Source organism: Pleurodeles waltl, chromosome 12 (genome assembly GCF_031143425.1).
Source record: "Pleurodeles waltl isolate 20211129_DDA chromosome 12, aPleWal1.hap1.20221129, whole genome shotgun sequence".
Classification (NCBI taxonomy): Eukaryota; Metazoa; Chordata; class Amphibia; order Caudata; family Salamandridae; genus Pleurodeles; species Pleurodeles waltl.
In genome coordinates, this window is record NC_090451.1 from 539,141,250 (window position 1) to 539,159,549 (window position 18,300).

Sequence of the window (18,300 nt, forward strand, 5' to 3'; positions counted from 1 at the left end):
GCCACACTGGGAATCGCACCGACACCCACCAACCACGCACGCAACCTGGGTTCATCCTGGACTCATCGCTATCAATGACCCAGCAAGTCTTGCCGTCTCTTCTTCCTGCTTCAACACTGTAGGAAGTTGGCTCTGTATGTGCTATTTCAAAGTAAGGAATAGCATGCACAGAGTCCAAGGGTTCCCCTTAGAGGTAAAATAGTGGTAAAAATAGATAATACTAATGCTCTATTTTGTGGTAGTGTGGTCGTGCAGTAGGCTTATCCAAGGAGTAGTGTTAAGCATTTGTTGTACATACACATAGACAATAAATGAGGTACACACACTCAGAGACAAATCCAGCCAATAGGTTTTTGTATAGAAAAATATCTTTTCTTAGTTTATTTTAAGAACCACAGGTTCAAATTCTACATGTAATATCTCATTCGAAAGGTATTGCAGGTAAGTACTTTAGGAACTTTAAATCATAAAAATTGCATGTATACTTTTCAAGTTATTGACAAATAGCTGTTTTAAAAGTGTACACTTAGTGCAATTTTCACAGTTCCTAGGGGAGGTAAGTATTTGTTAGGTTAACCAGGTAAGTAGGACACTTACAGGGCTTAGTTCTTGGTCCAAAGTAGCCCACCGTTGGGGGTTCAGAGCAACCCCAAAGTCACCACACCAGCAGCTCAGGGCCGGTCAGGTGCAGAGTTCAAAGTGGTGCCCAAAACACATAGGCTTCAATGGAGAAGGGGGTGCCCCGGTTCCAGTCTGCCAGCAGGTAAGTACCCGCGTCTTCGGAGGGCAGACCAGGGGGGTTTTGTAGGGCACCGGGGGGGACACAAGCCCACACAGGAATTTCACCCTCAGCAGCGCGGGGGCGGCCGGGTGCAGTGTAGAAACAAGCATCGGGTTTGTAGTGTTAGTCTATGAGAGATCAACGGATCTCTTCAGCGCTGCAGGCAGGCAAGGGGGGGGGTTCCTCGGGGAAACCTCCACTTGGGCAAGGGAGAGGGACTCCTGGGGGTCACTTCGCCAGCGAAAGTCCGGTCCTTCAGGTCCTGGGGGCTGCGGGTGCAGGGTCTCTCCCAGGCGTCGGGACTTAGGATTCAAAGAGTCGCGGTCAGGGGAAGCCTCGGGGTTCCCTCTGCAGGCGGCGCTGTGGGGGCTCAGGGGGGACAGGTTTTGGTACTCACAGTATCAGAGTAGTCCTGGGGTCCCTCCGGAGGTGTTGGATCTCCACCAGCCGAGTCGGGGTCGCCGGGTGCAGTGTTGCAAGTCTCACGCTTCTTGCGGGGAGCTTGCAGGGTCCTTTCAAAGCTGCTGGAAACAAAGTTGCAGCCTTTCTTGGAGCAGGTCCGCTGTCCTCGGGAGTTTCTTGTCTTTTCGAAGCAGGGGCAGTCCTCAGAGGATGTCGAGGTCGCTGGTCCCTTTGGAAGGCGTCGCTGGAGCAGGATCTTTGGAAGGCAGGAGACAGGCCGGTGAGTTTCTGGGGCCAAGGCAGTTGTCGTCTTCTGGTCTTCCTCTGCAGGGGTTTTCAGCTAGGCAGTAATTCTTCTTGTAGTTGCAGGAATCTAATTTTCTAGGGTTCAGGGTAGCCCTTAAATACTAAATTTAAGGGCGTGTTTAGGTCTGGGGGGTTAGTAGCCAATGGCTACTAGCCCTGAGGGTGGGTACACCCTCTTTGTGCCTCCTCCCAAGGGGAGGGGGTCACAATCCTAACCCTATTGGGGGAATCCTCCATCTGCAAGATGGAGGATTTCTAAAAGTTAGAGTCACTTCAGCTCAGGACACCTTAGGGGCTGTCCTGACTGGCCAGTGACTCCTCCTTGTTGCTTTCTTTGTTCCCTCCAGCCTTGCCGCCAAAAGTGGGGGCCGTGGCCGGAGGGGGCGGGCAACTCCACTAAGCTGGAGTGCCCTGCTGGGCTGTGACAAAGGGGTGAGCCTTTGAGGCTCACCGCCAGGTGTTACAGCTCCTGCCTGGGGGAGGTGTTAGCATCTCCACCCAGTGCAGGCTTTGTTACTGGCCTCAGAGTGACAAAGGCACTCTCCCCATGGGGCCAGCAACATGTCTCTAGTGTGGCAGGCTGCTGGAACTAGCCAGCCTACACAGACAGTCGGTTAAGTTTCAGGGGGCACCTCTAAGGTGCCCTCTGGGGTGTATTTTGCAATAAAATGTACACTGGCATCAGTGTGCATTTATTGTGCTGAGAAGTTTGATACCAAACTTCCCAGTTTTCAGTGTAGCCATTATGGTGCTGTGGAGTTCGTGTTTGACAGACTCCCAGACCATATACTCTTATGGCTACCCTGCACTTACAATGTCTAAGGTTTTGTTTAGACACTGTAGGGGTACCATGCTCATGCACTGGTACCCTCACCTATGGTATAGTGCACCCTGCCTTAGGGCTGTAAGGCCTGCTAGAGGGGTGTCTTACCTATACTGCATAGGCAGTGAGAGGCTGGCATGGCACCCTGAGGGGAGTGCCATGTCGACTTACTCATTTTGTCCTCACTAGCACACACAAGCTGCAAGCAGTGTGTCTGTGCTGAGTGAGAGGTCTCCAGGGTGGCATAAGACATGCTGCAGCCCTTAGAGACCTTCCTTGATATCAGGGCCCTTGGTACCAGAAGTACCAGTTACAAGGGACTTATCTGGATGCCAGGGTCTGCCAATTGTGGATACAAAAGTACAGGTTAGGGAAAGAACACTGGTGATGGGGCCTGGTTAGCAGGCCTCAGCACACTTTCAATTGTAAACATAGCATCAGCAAAGGCAAAAAGTCAGGGGGCAACCATGCCAAGGAGGCATTTCCTTACACAACCCCCCCCCAAACGAAAGAGGATGAGACTAACCTTTCCCAAGAGAGTCTTCATTTTCTAAGTGGAAGAACCTGGAAAGGCCATCTGCATTGGCATGGCAGTCCCAGGTCTGTGTTCCACTATAAAGTCCATTCCCTGTAGGGAGATGGACCACCTCAACAGTTTAGGATTTTCACCTTTCATTTGCATCAGCCATTTGAGAGGTCTGTGGTCAGTTTGAACTAGGAAGTGAGTCCCAAAGAGGTATGGTCTCAGCTTCTTCAGGGACCAAACCACAGCAAAGGCCTCCCTCTCAATGGCACTCCAACGCTGCTCCCTGGGGAGTAACCTCCTGCTAATGAAAGCAACAGGCTGGTCAAGGCCATCATCATTTGTTTGGGACAAAACTGCCCCTATCCCATGTTCAGAGGCATCAGTCTGCACAATGAACTGCTTAGAATAATCTGGAGCTTTTAGAACTGGTGCTGAGCACATTGCTTGTTTCAGGGTGTCAAAGGCCTGTTGGCATTCCACAGTCCAGTTCACTTTCTTGGGCATTTTCTTGGAGGTGAGTTCAGTGAGGGCTGTCACAATGGATCCATATCCCTTCACAAACCTCCTGTAATACCCAGTCAAGCCAAGGAATGCCCTGACTTGAGTCTGGGTTTTTGGAGCTACCCAGTCCAGAATAGTCTGGATCTTGGGTTGGAGTGGCTGAACTTGGCCTCCACCTACAAGGTGGCCCAAGTAAACCACAGTTCCCTGCCCTATCTGGCATTTGGATGCCTTGATAGAGAGGCCTGCAGATTGCAGAGCCTTCAAAACCTTCTTCAGGTGGACCAGGTGATCCTGCCAGGTGGAGCTAAAGACAGCAATATCATCAAGATAAGCTGTGCTAAAGGACTCCAAGCCAGCAAGGACTTGATTCACCAACCTTTGGAAGGTGGCAGGGGCATTCTTTAAACCAAAGGGCATAACAGTAAACTGATAATGCCCATCAGGTGTGGAGAATGCTGTTTTCTCTTTTGCTCCAGGTGCCATTTTTATTTGCCAGTACCCTGCTGTCAAGTCAAAGGTACTTAAGAATTTGGCAGCACCTAATTTATCTATGAGCTCATCAGCTCTTGGAATTGGATGAGCATCTGTCTTGGTGACAGAATTGAGCCCTCGGTAGTCCACACAAAACCTCATCTCTTTCTTTCCATCTTTGGTGTGAGGTTTGGGGACTAAGACCACTGGGCTAGCCCAGGGGCTGTCAGAGCGCTCAATTACTCCCAATTCTAGCATCTTGTGGACTTCCACCTTGATGCTTTCCTTAACATGGTCAGACTGTCTAAAGATTTTGTTTTTGACAGGCATGCTGTCTCCTGTGTCCACATCACGGGTACACAGGTGTGTCTGACCAGGGGTTAAGGAGAAGAGTTCAGGAAACTGTTGTAGGACTCTCCTACAATCAGCTTGCTGTTGGCCAGAGAGGGTGTCTGAGTAGATCACTCCATCTACTGTGCCATCTTTTGGGTCTGATGACAGAAGATCAGGGAGAGGTTCACTCTCTGCCTCCTGATCCTCATCTGTTACCATCAACAGATTCACATCAGCCCTGTCATGGAAGAGCTTAAGGCGGTTCACATGGATCACCCTCTTGGGGCTCCTGCTTGTGCCCAGGTCCACCAGGTAGGTGACCTGACTCTTCCTTTCTAGCACTGGGTAAGGGCCACTCCATTTGTCCTGGAGTGCCCTGGGAGCCACTGGCTCCAGAACCCAGACTTTCTGCCCTGGTTGGAACTCAACCAGTGCAGCCTTTTGGTCATACCAAAACTTCTGGAGCTGTTGGCTGGCCTCAAGGTTTTTGGTTGCCTTTTCCATGTACTCTGCCATTCTAGAGCGAAGGCCAAGTACATAGTCCACTATGTCTTGTTTAGGCTCATGAAGAGGTCTCTCCCAGCCTTCTTTAACAAGAGCAAGTGGTCCCCTTACAGGATGACCAAACAGAAGTTCAAAGGGTGAGAATCCTACTCCCTTCTGTGGCACCTCCCTGTAAGCGAAAAGCAGACATGGCAGGAGGACATCCCATCTCCTTTTGAGTTTTTCTGGGAGCCCCATGATCATGCCCTTTAATGTCTTGTTGAATCTCTCAACTAAGCCATTAGTTTGTGGATGGTAAGGTGTAGTGAATTTATAAGTCACTCCACACTCATTCCACATATGTTTCAGGTATGCTGACATGAAGTTGGCACCTCTGTCAGACACCACCTCCTTAGGGAAACCCACTCTGGTAAAGATACCAATGAGGGCCTTGGCTACTGCAGGGGCAGTAGTCGACCTAAGGGGAATAGCTTCAGGATACCTGGTAGCATGATCCACTACTACCAGGATATACATATTTCCTGAGGCTGTGGGAGGTTCTAGTGGACCAACTATGTCCACACCCACTCTTTCAAAGGGAACCCCCACCACTGGAAGTGGAATGAGGGGGGCCTTTGGATGCCCACCTGTCTTACCACTGGCTTGACAGGTGGGGCAGGAGAGGCAAAACTCCTTAACCATGTTGGACATATTGGGCCAGTAGAAGTGGTTGACTAGCCTCTCCCACGTCTTGGTTTGTCCCAAATGTCCAGCAAGGGGAATGTCATGGGCCAATGTTAGGATGAACTCTCTGAACAGCTGAGGCACTACCACTCTCCTAGTGGCACCAGGTTTGGGGTCTCTGGCCTCAGTGTACAGGAGTCCATCTTCCCAATAGACCCTATGTGTTCCATTTTTCTTGCCCTTGGACTCTTCAGCAGCTTGCTGCCTAAGGCCTTCAAGAGAGGGACAGGTTTCTTGTCCCTTACACAGCTCCTCCCTTGAGGGTCCTCCTGGGCCTAAGAGCTCAACCTGATAAGGTTCAAGCTCCAAAGGCTCAGTTCCCTCAGAGGGCAGAACTTCTTCCTGAGAAGAGAGGTTCCCTTTCTTTTGCTGTGTTGCAGTTGGTTTCCCAACTGACTTTCCTTTCCTCTTGGTAGGCTGGGCCATTCTTCCAGACTCCAGCTCTACTTGTTCACCCTGTGCCTTGCATTGTGCTCTTGTTTTCACACACACCAGTTCAGGGATACCCAGCATTGCTGCATGGGCTTTTAGTTCTACCTCAGCCCATGCTGAGGACTCCAGGTCATTTCCAAGCAGACAGTCCACTGGGATATTTGAGGAGACCACCACCTGTTTCAGGCCATTGACCCCTCCCCATTCTAAAGTAACCATTGCCATGGGATGTACTTTTCTCTGATTGTCAGCGTTGGTGACTGTGTAAGTTTTTCCAGTCAGGTATTGGCCAGGGGAAACCAGTTTCTCTGTCACCATGGTGACACTGGCACCTGTATCCCTCAGGCCCTCTATTCTAGTCCCATTAATTAAGAGTTGCTGTCTGTATTTTTGCATGTTAGGCGGCCAGACAGCTAGTGTGGCTAAATCCACCCCACCCTCAGAAACTAGAGTAGCTTCAGTGTGGACCCTGATTTGCTCTGGGCACACTGTTGATCCCACTTGGAGACTAGCCATACCAGTGTTACCTGGATGGGAGTTTGGAGTGGAACCTTTCTTGGGACAGGCCTTGTCTCCAGTTTGGTGTCCATGCTGTTTACAGCTATGACACCAGGCCTTTTTGGGATCAAAGTTTTTACCCTTGTACCCATTGTTTTGTGAAGAGGCTCTGGGCCCAACCTCCTGTGCAGGTTTTTGGGGGCCTGTAGAAGACTCTTTACTATTTTTAGTTTTGGTTGTCTCATCACCCTTCCCCTGGGGAGTCTTTGTGACCCCTTTCTTTTGGTCACCCCCTGTTGAAGTCTTGGACACCCTTGTCTTGACCCAATGGTCCGCCTTCTTTCCCAATTCTTGGGGAGAAATTGGTCCTAGGTCTACCAGATGCTGATGCAGTTTATCATTGAAACAATTACTCAATAGGTGTTCTTTCACAAATAAATTGTACAGCCCATCATAATTACTTACACCACTGCCTTGAATCCAACCATCTAGTGTTTTCACTGAGTAGTCTACAAAGTCAACCCAGGTCTGGCTCGAGGATTTTTGAGCCCCCCTGAATCTAATCCTATACTCCTCAGTGGAGAATCCAAAGCCCTCAATCAGGGTACCCTTCATGAGGTCATAAGATTCTGCATCTTGTCCAGAGAGTGTGAGGAGTCTATCCCTACACTTTCCTGTGAACATTTCCCAAAGGAGAGCACCCCAGTGAGATCTGTTCACTTTTCTGGTTACACAAGCCCTCTCAAAAGCTGTGAACCATTTGGTGATGTCATCACCATCTTCATATTTAGTTACAATCCCTTTAGGGATTTTCAACATGTCAGGAGAATCTCTGACCCTATTTATGTTGCTGCCACCATTGATGGGTCCTAGGCCCATCTCTTGTCTTTCCCTCTCTATGGCTAGGATCTGTCTTTCCAAAGCCAATCTTTTGGCCATCCTGGCTAACTGGATGTCCTCTTCACTGGGGTTATCCTCAGTGATTTCAGAGGTGTTGGTCTCTCCTGTGAGGGAACCAGCATCTCTGACTATTATTTTTGGAGTCAGGGTTTGAGGGACCCTGTTCTCCCTAGATAGGACTGGTAGGGGGGAATTTTCCTCCAAGTCACTATCTTCTTCCTCTGAGTTGCCACCCTCAGAGGGGTTGGCCTTTTCAAACTCTGCCAAAAGCTCCTGGAGCTGTATTTTGGTAGGTTTGGGGCCCATTGTTATTTTCTTTATTTTACAGAGTGACCTTAGCTCCCTCATCTTAAGATGGAGGTAAGGTGTGGTGTCGAGTTCCACCACAGTCACATCTGTGCTAGACATTTTGCTTCTAAAAGTTGGAATACTTTTTAAGAATCTACAACTGGTTCTAGAATCTAATTCAAACTTTTACAAACTTTTAAACTCTAAAAGAAATGCTAAACAGGATCTAACACAAGGCCCTAGCAGGTCTTTTAAGAATTTAGAAAACTTTTCAAATTGCAAAAATCAATTTCTAATGACAATTTTGGAATTTGTCGTGTGATCAGGTATTGGCTGAGTAGTCCAGCAAATGCAAAGTCTTGTACCCCACCGCTGATCCACCAATGTAGGAAGTTGGCTCTGTATGTGCTATTTCAAAGTAAGGAATAGCATGCAGAGAGTCCAAGGGTTCCCCTTAGAGGTAAAATAGTGGTAAAAATAGATAATACTAATGCTCTATTTTGTGGTAGTGTGGTCGAGCAGTAGGCTTATCCAAGGAGTAGTGTTAAGCATTTGTTGTACATACACATAGACAATAAATGAGGTACACACACTCAGAGACAAATCCAGCCAATAGGTTTTTGTATAGAAAAATATCTTTTCTTAGTTTATTTTAAGAACCACAGGTTCAAATTCTACATGTAATATCTCATTCGAAAGGTATTGCAGGTAAGTACTTTAGGAACTTTAAATCATAAAAATTGCATGTATACTTTTCAAGTTATTGACAAATAGCTGTTTTAAAAGTGGACACTTAGTGCAATTTTCACAGTTCCTAGGGGAGGTAAGTATTTGTTAGGTTAACCAGGTAAGTAGGACACTTACAGGGCTTAGTTCTTGGTCCAAAGTAGCCCACCGTTGGGGGTTCAGAGCAACCCCAAAGTCACCACACCAACAGCTCAGGGCCGGTCAGGTGCAGAGTTCAAAGTGGTGCCCAAAACACATAGGCTTCAATGGAGAAGGGGGTGCCCCGGTTCCAGTCTGCCAGCAGGTAAGTACCCGCGTCTTCGGAGGGCAGACCAGGGGGGTTTTGTAGGGCACCGGGGGGGACACAAGCCCACACAGGAATTTCACCCTCAGCAGCGCGGGGGCGGCCGGGTGCAGTGTAGAAACAAGCGTCGGGTTTGTAGTGTTAGTCTATGAGAGATCAACGGATCTCTTCAGCGCTGCAGGCAGGCAAGGGGGGGGTTCCTCGGGGAAACCTCCACTTGGGCAAGGGAGAGGGACTCCTGGGGGTCACTTCGCCAGCGAAAGTCCGGTCCTTCAGGTCCTGGGGGCTGCGGGTGCAGGGTCTCTCCCAGGCGTCGGGACTTAGGATTCAAAGAGTCGCGGTCAGGGGAAGCCTCGGGGTTCCCTCTGCAGGCGGCGCTGTGGGGGCTCAGGGGGGACAGGTTTTGGTACTCACAGTATCAGAGTAGTCCTGGGGTCCCTCCTGAGGTGTTGGATCTCCACCAGCCGAGTCGGGGTCGCCGGGTGCAGTGTTGCAAGTCTCACGCTTCTTGCGGGGAGCTTGCAGGGTCCTTTCAAAGCTGCTGGAAACAAAGTTGCAGCCTTTCTTGGAGCAGGTCCGCTGTCCTCAGGAGTTTCTTGTCTTTTCGAAGCAGGGGCAGTCCTCAGAGGATGTCGAGGTCGCTGGTCCCTTTGGAAGGCGTCGCTGGAGCAGGATCTTTGGAAGGCAGGAGACAGGCCGGTGAGTTTCTGGGGCCAAGGCAGTTGTCGTCTTCTGGTCTTCCTCTGCAGGGGTTTTCAGCTAGGCAGTCCTTCTTCTTGTAGTTGCAGGAATCTAATTTTCTAGGGTTCAGGGTAGCCCTTAAATACTAAATTTAAGGGCGTGTTTAGGTCTGGGGGGTTAGTAGCCAATGGCTACTAGCCCTGAGGGTGGGTACACCCTCTTTGTGCCTCCTCCCAAGGGGAGGGGGTCACAATCCTAACCCTATTGGGGGAATCCTCCATCTGCAAGATGGAGGATTTCTAAAAGTTAGAGTCACTTCAGCTCAGGACACCTTAGGGGCTGTCCTGACTGGCCAGTGACTCCTCCTTGTTGCTTTCTTTGTTCCCTCCAGCCTTGCCGCCAAAAGTGGGGGCCGTGGCCGGAGGGGGCGGGCAACTCCACTAAGCTGGAGTGCCCTGCTGGGCTGTGACAAAGGGGTGAGCCTTTGAGGCTCACCGCCAGGTGTTACAGCTCCTGCCTGGGGGAGGTGTTAGCATCTCCACCCAGTGCAGGCTTTGTTACTGGCCTCAGAGTGACAAAGGCACTCTCCCCATGGGGCCAGCAACATGTCTCTAGTGTGGCAGGCTGCTGGAACTAGCCAGCCTACACAGACAGTCGGTTAAGTTTCAGGGGGCACCTCTAAGGTGCCCTCTGGGGTGTATTTTGCAATAAAACGTACACTGGCATCAGTGTGCATTTATTGTGCTGAGAAGTTTGATACCAAACTTCCCAGTTTTCAGTGTAGCCATTATGGTGCTGTGGAGTTCGTGTTTGACAGACTCCCAGACCATATACTCTTATGGCTACCCTGCACTTACAATGTCTAAGGTTTTGTTTAGACACTGTAGGGGTACCATGCTCATGCACTGGTACCCTCACCTATGGTATAGTGCACCCTGCCTTAGGGCTGTAAGGCCTGCTAGAGGGGTGTCTTACCTATACTGCATAGGCAGTGAGAGGCTGGCATGGCACCCTGAGGGGAGTGCCATGTCGACTTACTCGTTTTGTCCTCACTAGCACACACAAGCTGCAAGCAGTGTGTCTGTGCTGAGTGAGAGGTCTCCAGGGTGGCATAAGACATGCTGCAGCCCTTAGAGACCTTCCTTGGCATCAGGGCCCTTGGTACCAGAAGTACCAGTTACAAGGGACTTATCTGGATGCCAGGGTCTGCCAATTGTGGATACAAAAGTACAGGTTAGGGAAAGAACACTGGTGCTGGGGCCTGGTTAGCAGGCCTCAGCACACTTTCAATTGTAAACATAGCATCAGCAAAGGCAAAAAGTCAGGGGGCAACCATGCCATGGAGGCATTTCCTTACAAACACCCTCGGCATGCTTCGGAAGATCTACAAATGGAGCCCTACCGGAACCAGAAGGACGGTCACCCAAGCCCTCGTAAGCAGCGGACTGGACTACAGCAATGCCCTCTGTGCATGAACCACAGCCGAGCTCCAGAAAAGACATCAACGCATACAGAATGCTCTGCACGCCTCATCCTAGACATCCCCTGCCACAGCCACATCACAGCCAACCTGAGAGACCTGCACTGGCTCCCCTTCAACAAGAGAATCATGTTCAAGCTCATCACCCACGCTCACAAAGCACAGCACCGGACCAGAATACCTCAACAGGCGACTCTCCTACACCCTGACCCGCCAGCTTTGTTCTGCTGACCTCACCCTCGCCACTATTCCACGCATCCACAGAATGACCGCCGGTGGCACATTGTTCTCCCACCTCGCCGCCAAGAAGTGGAACACTCTTCCTATCCACCTGCGACAGACACAGGAACGGCTAACCTTCAGGAAATACCTTAAGACCAGGCTGTTAGAGCAGCAGCATCCCCCCCCCCCCCCCCCCCAAGCGCCTTGAGACCCTCACAGGTGAGTAGTGCACTTTCCAAATTTCATGATTGATTGACTGATTGATTGATTCCTGGCCTGGCTAGCCCTCTTGTACTCGCAGCCCATCATCAGAGTATGAATAAATGGCTCATTTTCTGACCCACTACACATATGTAGGGGTACTAGACAGGGTTGCCTGCTGTTGCTGCTCCTGTTTGCGCTATCTGTGGAACCATTGGCTGCTAAATTACAGCAAAAACACCGGGACTATGCTCTCGGATACCCCTCAGGACACCTACTGGTGTCACTTTACACAAAGGCACAGCACGAACCGAGTGCTGCATGAATTTGTTTATTTCAGGGAACTATCAGGCGTACAAATTCATTGGGGGAAATCACAAATCTTTCTAGTGACACCACAGGCGCAGCCCTACCCGCTGCAGTGGTGCTGTACAGAGTTCAGATACCTAGGGGTTAAGATTACTCTAAATACAGAGCACACGCTCAGAGCGAACTATGGTAGTGCCATCTCAGCAATTACTGACAGTGTCACCAGATGGATATCCCTGCCTTTGTCCTTAGCTGGCCATATAGGTCTAATGAAGATCATCATACTTCCTAAACTCTTTTATTTTTACCTCAATATACCTTATCGCACCAGGAGGGCTTTTTTTGCGCACTCCACCCTCAAATGATTAGATTACCGTGGGCGGGAAAACAACCCTGTATCACCTGGGATACGCTTACCCTTCCCTTCTCTGGGGGTGGATTGGAGGCACCGAACTTTGAACTGTTATAATTGTACACAAGCTCACAATGCAATATATTGGTTGAATCCGCCCCTCACCTACCACACCTGGCAGTGGAGGAGGGATATATGGGCTCGCTTCCAGCGACATCTTATCTAGGTGCTATACTAGAGTTTCCACACTTAGGAGATTCCACGTTGGCATGCACTACAGCTGCATGGCTAGCCCTCACACGCTATGCAGGAAAGCCTATGCCAAATTCTCCACTTCTTCCACTTCCTTATAGTCCTCTGCTACCAACCACACATGAAGCTCCATGCAGAAAGCTTTTAAATCAGCTCAGCTACAGTAAGTGGGGCAATTTATATATAAATGGCAAATTTAAAACCAAGGAGCAGTTTTTGATGGAGGAGCCCCCCTTAATACTAGATATATATTTAAAAATCAGACTCCGACACAATGTGAAAGCAGCCACCCTCAAGTTCACTAAAGAACAGAACCACCCACGTTGAATACTCTACATACTGTTACAAGCACAGTCGCCATGCCGCCTAGTTTCCACATTATACTACACTCCAGAAATATTGGGGCCCATGATCGCTGGCAAACTGAACTAGGTGTGGAGTTGACACATGACATCTGCAGGGAGTGCTGTAAGGATACTACGTGTCTCCATTAGTAGTCACCCCCGCATCACTCATTACAAATTCTTGCATAGAGCTTACTACACTCCACATATGCTGTACATATATGGGTTGCATGAAGATGACAAATGTCAGTGGTGCAACATGGAGGGTGGGGACTTCCTACATTTAACTTGGGAATGTGGATGTATAGGGGAATATTGGCATGATATCGAAACAGAGATGAGGGAAATGCTGGACACAACTTTTAAACTTACTCCCCTGCTGGCATTGTTGAATTACTCACAACAGACTGAACCTTGTTATACAAAGTTTGTAGCACTGGTTTTACTGTTAGTGAAACGTAGAATTGCTTGTCGATGGGAAAGGGGATGGGCTCCTACATTTAAGGAGTGGTTGTCTGACCTTATATATTGCAATGACCAACTGACACTCTCTGTGGAAACCCTGCCTCTAAATTCCAGACCATGGGACATTTGGGAGCCCCTGCGCAGTTACCTGCTCTCCCATGAAAAAGCCCTCTTGCTCACACGACCAGCTAATCCGTAGCTTGTCTGGAGAGTGAGATACAGCTTATAAAGAGAGATGGTTGCTGAAAAGTCTAATGTCCACAGTGGGCTCTGAGCTGAGCTGCATAGGGGCCTGGACAACATGCATACCTTGTGGATTGACCACCCATTGACAGACTGATGATTGCTGATGCTGATGCTTCAGTGGTCCCGAAACTGACAGATACATTATATCAGATTGCTCCAGAGGAGGTTGTAAATCGTAAAAGGGTTGGATTGGAGTATTAAGGTTCAATTTATAACATGCTATTTCATATCAGATGTCCCCTGTGACCGAATGCTATGGAAGCTATTAATTTCATTTAACCTTTTTTCGATAGAGTTTCAGACTGTATGTTACTGAAATCAATAAATATGACAAAACAAACTTTAACAAAACAATTTAACTAGCACTACATTACACTGTAATATGTGCCTTTCTTTCTGCAGACATGCCTCGCACTACCATGGTTCAGAAAAAAATATTGCAATCAAGTTCTCACTACTGATATGCACAATTGTCTGCACATCTACATGAAAATGAGGAAAATAATCTAGTCTCACAGGAGAAAATAAAAAGATGACCGATAATCGTCTCATACTTTTCAACCATAAGAGGTGAAGCCAAAATAGCCAGCTTGATATGCCTCTGTGCAACTGCATGTATTATGTTATTGAATTATGATATGAGGGACGACTATTTAGCCTTCCTAAAACTGCAGTGCTTTAAAAATACAAGATGTTTTACGGATGCATACCAAGAGCTTTCACTGCAATCTGCCGGGTGAGAGGGGGAGGAATATTGATGCAAACCAAATCCACGTGTTGGTGCAGAAGCACATCATCCGTCCGGCTCGTGTAAAAGGAGATGTTCATTTCCTCGGCAAGCTGTTTGGCTTCCTCTTCGGTCTTTCCCCAGAGTGCCTCAATGGAGAAGCCCTCAGCTCGCAGAAGGGGGACCAGCACCCGGGCAGTGCTGCCGGTGCCAAAAACGCCGATTCCCGGCAAGGTCTTCATTCTGCTTCATTCAGAGTTGTCTCTCACTCTTAACCCCCTCTCCTTAGAGGCTACGTTAAAAGGCATGGTGGGCTTGGTAGCCTTCTGCAGTGGCCCTAGAACACAAATGGAAGTTACAGGTGACTCACAATTCAACTCTCTATCGCTCCTTTATGAAACCAAAATACATTCTGACCACATAAAAATAATGCAATTCTTCAATACCACACTGGACTGAGATTCAACACACAATGGTACAATCATTTAGGCAAAAGTGGGGATTTGCATATCCAGATGCCCATTAAACACGAACTAGTTCTGGAGAACATAAAGTGTGTAATTGCTCTGAAATTCTTGCCAGAGAGAGAGAGAGAGAACAACAATGTCACTGAAAGATGTACCATTGTGATGGCGTCCGTTACCTTACGAAGACCTCCATAGCATGGTGCACACCTTCAACTTGCAGGAGGTAGACATATGGTAATGACCAGTCATTGAATTGTCTCCACATACTGTCTTTATTCAGTGTACCGGCTGACAGCGGATTGCTTTCACCGCACTCATTTAATATATAGCGCTCGGTCGTAATTTTGGCTGCTAATACTTCAGGACAGTTTTCAACAAACACACAAAGGAATACATACTGAAGCCAAAAAATAAAACAGCGTAGTTAAGGTACTGGCTTACTGAATACAAAACATACTGATAAAGGGCTATGCCTTAGCAGCGTATAGCGATCCTATTTTTGAACAAACTGCATTTCTGCAAACACAACCGGTAAAACGTTTGTAATATAGTTTTGAACTTGGCCTTCTGTGTGAACAAAGCACCAGACGCCTACTCAGTAGGAGCAGGTAGAGATTCAGGATGCTTAGGAATGTGAAGAAAACAAAGACACTTCCTTCAAATGCTGCAAAGGGAAACTGTTCTCCAACACGTATAAACCCTTCTCAGTAGTTTTAACCTTACCATCATTCGGATACCAGTGAAAATAAATTCAAACGAAATGGTGCACATTTTTATTTTTTACATTTCCAGAGAAAATCCTAAGAAATGTTACACGCAGCAAGACGTGGTTACATTAAAGTAAAGCCAGAAACAAAAAGTAAAAGCAGATTAGGTAAGAATATACCGACACGTTCGGTGGGGCCATTTCCTGACCCACAGACAGTTACACATCGCGAGTGTTCGCCTATATCCGTCCCAGGCTCCCTGGAATTCATTACAACTGAGGCCACGGCGATCGTTTCTTGCCTTCACTAACATTTCAGTGAAAAACTACTTTCCTCACGCCACAAAGAGCCAATCTTCTTCAACAAGCATTGACAAAGCCAAAAGGTCCTGCACTGTATGCTATTCCTTTGGCTTTGTTAATGCTTACTACTCTGCACGTTTTTGTAAAACATCATGGTTGGAGGAGATGTTGAGCCATCGCCAAAATAAAAACAAATTGGCTAAAAGCACAAATATTTTGTAGGTCTCAAAAGGCACACACAGTCCGCAGTCACTGGAACTGAAGGGAACTACTTGTGAGAGAAAAACGCTGTCACTAAAGTTAGACAACGGTCGAAGTCAGCTGACACACTGTCCCAGGTGGTATTCGGCAGCAGGCAAATGTAATATGAATGACACAACAGACCAAAGGATGCAGACAGCTGAATGAAAAACCCTACAAGTATATTATACATGTGATTTTACTGAAATCAAAAGATCGCTGGCGAACGTCAGACCCAACAATTGTTGGAAAAGCCAATAGTTATCACCTCTGACCTACTGGCTTAGCCAATACTGTGGGGCATTGGAAAAAGGAAACATGCTTTTGGCTGATGCTGTGCAGCAATGGCAAAAAAGTGATGATGATGCAATGCGTAAATAGCATAGCACATGCACATTAAACTACTACACTGGCCACATCGTTTAGTAGGCACCAATTTTTAATTTAATAATCCAACATGGCAGCCCAAACTTGAAGCAGTAAAAAAAAAAATAAAAAAAAAAAATAAAGGATATTTTTTTTTACCTCCGCAAAAGTGCTTTTATAAAAGAAGACCATCCCTCCCACAAATTTTAAAAAAGGCAAGGATGAGGAAGCACTGAGCGTGACAGGGGGGAGCAACACTGAGTACTTGCAGAGGAAAGTGCAGGGATTATTTTTGGGGGGGATCAGGGGGACAGCACACTAGGAAGAGACCTGAAAAAACCCACACACTCATGGAGTGCTTACAGAAAAAGAACGTTTTTCCCCAAAAATTGAGTCGTGGAAGTATGCAGGTCTGCCAATCAACCAAAAGGTAAAGAGGCAAGGGGAAGGCAAGCCAATGTATAAGAAGAAAACAAATGGGAGTGACAATAAAGCCAACACGTGGGCTGATACCCTGATTCTGTTATTTACACTAGGTAAATAATTCCTGCCTTAAATCGGACACCACACAAGGCTCCAGGTTCAAATATGATTTTTTTGTGCCTGAGAAGACTGTACAGCTCCAAATGTTTTTACATTAAGAGTCGGAAAGAACAATGCTTGGTTGAAAAATGGCCACATGCACGTACCCCTGAAGCCCCCCCCTCAACCTCCGTTATAGTATCTTGCATTAATCCTGCATATTGAGCAGTAATCCAAAATTACTTCTTCTACTGCCTGATGGAGCGAGTGATAAAGACATTTTTGGGCCCAGGTTCTTCGACATTTGTGGCAGGCTCTACCTGCAATGATCGGACAAACATATTACCCCACACCCTGCCCCTCAGATGGCAGATAGATTGTCTCAAAATGGTGGCACCAGGGAATCGTGGCTGTAGCTACATCTGTAACTAATTGGAGCCCACAATCATTTCTCCACTTGTTATAATTTTGGGGAGTGTGGCTCCCTCCATGCCATCCCCTTGCTTTTTGTTGGACTTGGACACCTGCACTTTATGGAAAATTGGGTGGACCGGACAGAAGAAGCACATCAGCCTGCACTGGCGGAAGAAACCCTGTGCACCCCTGCAGGACAAGACCCAGTGAGTTGTGCCCCTAGGAAAACCTCTCTGCCTAGGGTTGAAGACTAGCCCTGCCTGCCGCTTCAGCCAAATTTTGCAGACTGCAAATAGGCTCAGCGGGAAAGCCTGTCTTGAAAGGGTATAAAGCCCAAAGCTGAGGCTGTTACACAAAGTTGAAAGGGGTTGGACTGCGTGGACAGCAGCAGTGCCTCTTGTGTTGTCCTGTAAGGTGTGACCTCCTGGGCACCTAAAGAACTGCAAGACTTCAAGGGTGGAGTTCCAACACTGCCTCCTCCCACCCCCCTTGGTTATCTTGAACTCTGAATGACTTGAACCTGGTACGGGAATGACTGCTTGATCCCAAGATTCCTGCAGGCTAGGAGCCAAATCTACCCTGCTGAGTAGATGTCTAGACTCAGGCCCTGTGTTTCTGTGGCTAGAAATTGTCTTTGGGCCCAACTTCGAGCTTTAAATGGAAAGGGACATTGGATGATGGTCCTCATTGCATTATACAAGTGTGGACGCATATAGACACGTACACAAATGGGGACCTGAATGTCCAGCATGATTAAACATAAATCAAATAAAGACCTGCAAGATAGTCCAATATACATCAACAAGAGCCAAAGGGGTGGCGGAGAAATGCCTGGCTGGGAGTGAGCACATAGCTCTGAGCTGATGGGGGACTTAAAAAAAAAATGGTTGTGGCATAAGAAGCCCACTTATATATGGGGTACATTGAAATGAACCTCCTTTGTAAGACGGCTGACCGCACAAAGGATAATCAGACAGCAGTGAAATCCAAAACAAACACGGTTGCTAAAAATGCAAACCATCATGATCAGTCTCCAGCAGACTAAAAGAAAACTTCAGGTGGGATAAGAGAGTGAAAGGGGCCAGGCTCTAAGGAATAATCTTGAATTCATGAGTTTTCCAGAATGGAAGGAGGGCCCCTTGGCAAACCTATTCGAGAAGTGCATCCTTTAAGAATTCAAATGGTTGTTGACTGAAAAAGCACACATATGGAGCATGGTGTAGCTCCAAAACCAGGAGCTTCCACTTGTGCCATCATCGCTAGGATTCTAAACCTCTTGGACCTCAACGGTATGCTACAACATGCAAGATGTACCCCATACATCCAATCTGAAGGCACACTGGTAAAGGTATCCCCTGATCACACTGAACTTAAGAAGCAGAGGAAATCCTTTGAAGTAGCTGAAAGGAATCTAGTGCCGGAGATATGAAGTAGATGCTTATTTTCCTGGCAAAGCTGAAGGTGAGCCATGGGGTAAGACCA

General features: G+C 47.8%; 1 protein-coding gene across 3 annotated transcripts in view; it reads right to left on the reverse strand.

Moving 5' to 3' along the window:
- GFOD2 (Gfo/Idh/MocA-like oxidoreductase domain containing 2) overlaps window positions 1-18,300 on the reverse strand; it is a 177,584-nt gene that overhangs the window by 46,211 nt on the left and 113,073 nt on the right. For all 3 annotated transcript variants that reach the window (XM_069217565.1, XM_069217566.1, XM_069217567.1), the window contains exon 3: window positions 13,784-14,137. In XM_069217565.1, the coding sequence (XP_069073666.1) occupies window positions 13,784-14,042 (259 nt within the window). In that variant the 5' untranslated portion in view covers window positions 14,043-14,137. The remainder of the gene's footprint in view (window positions 1-13,783; window positions 14,138-18,300) is intronic.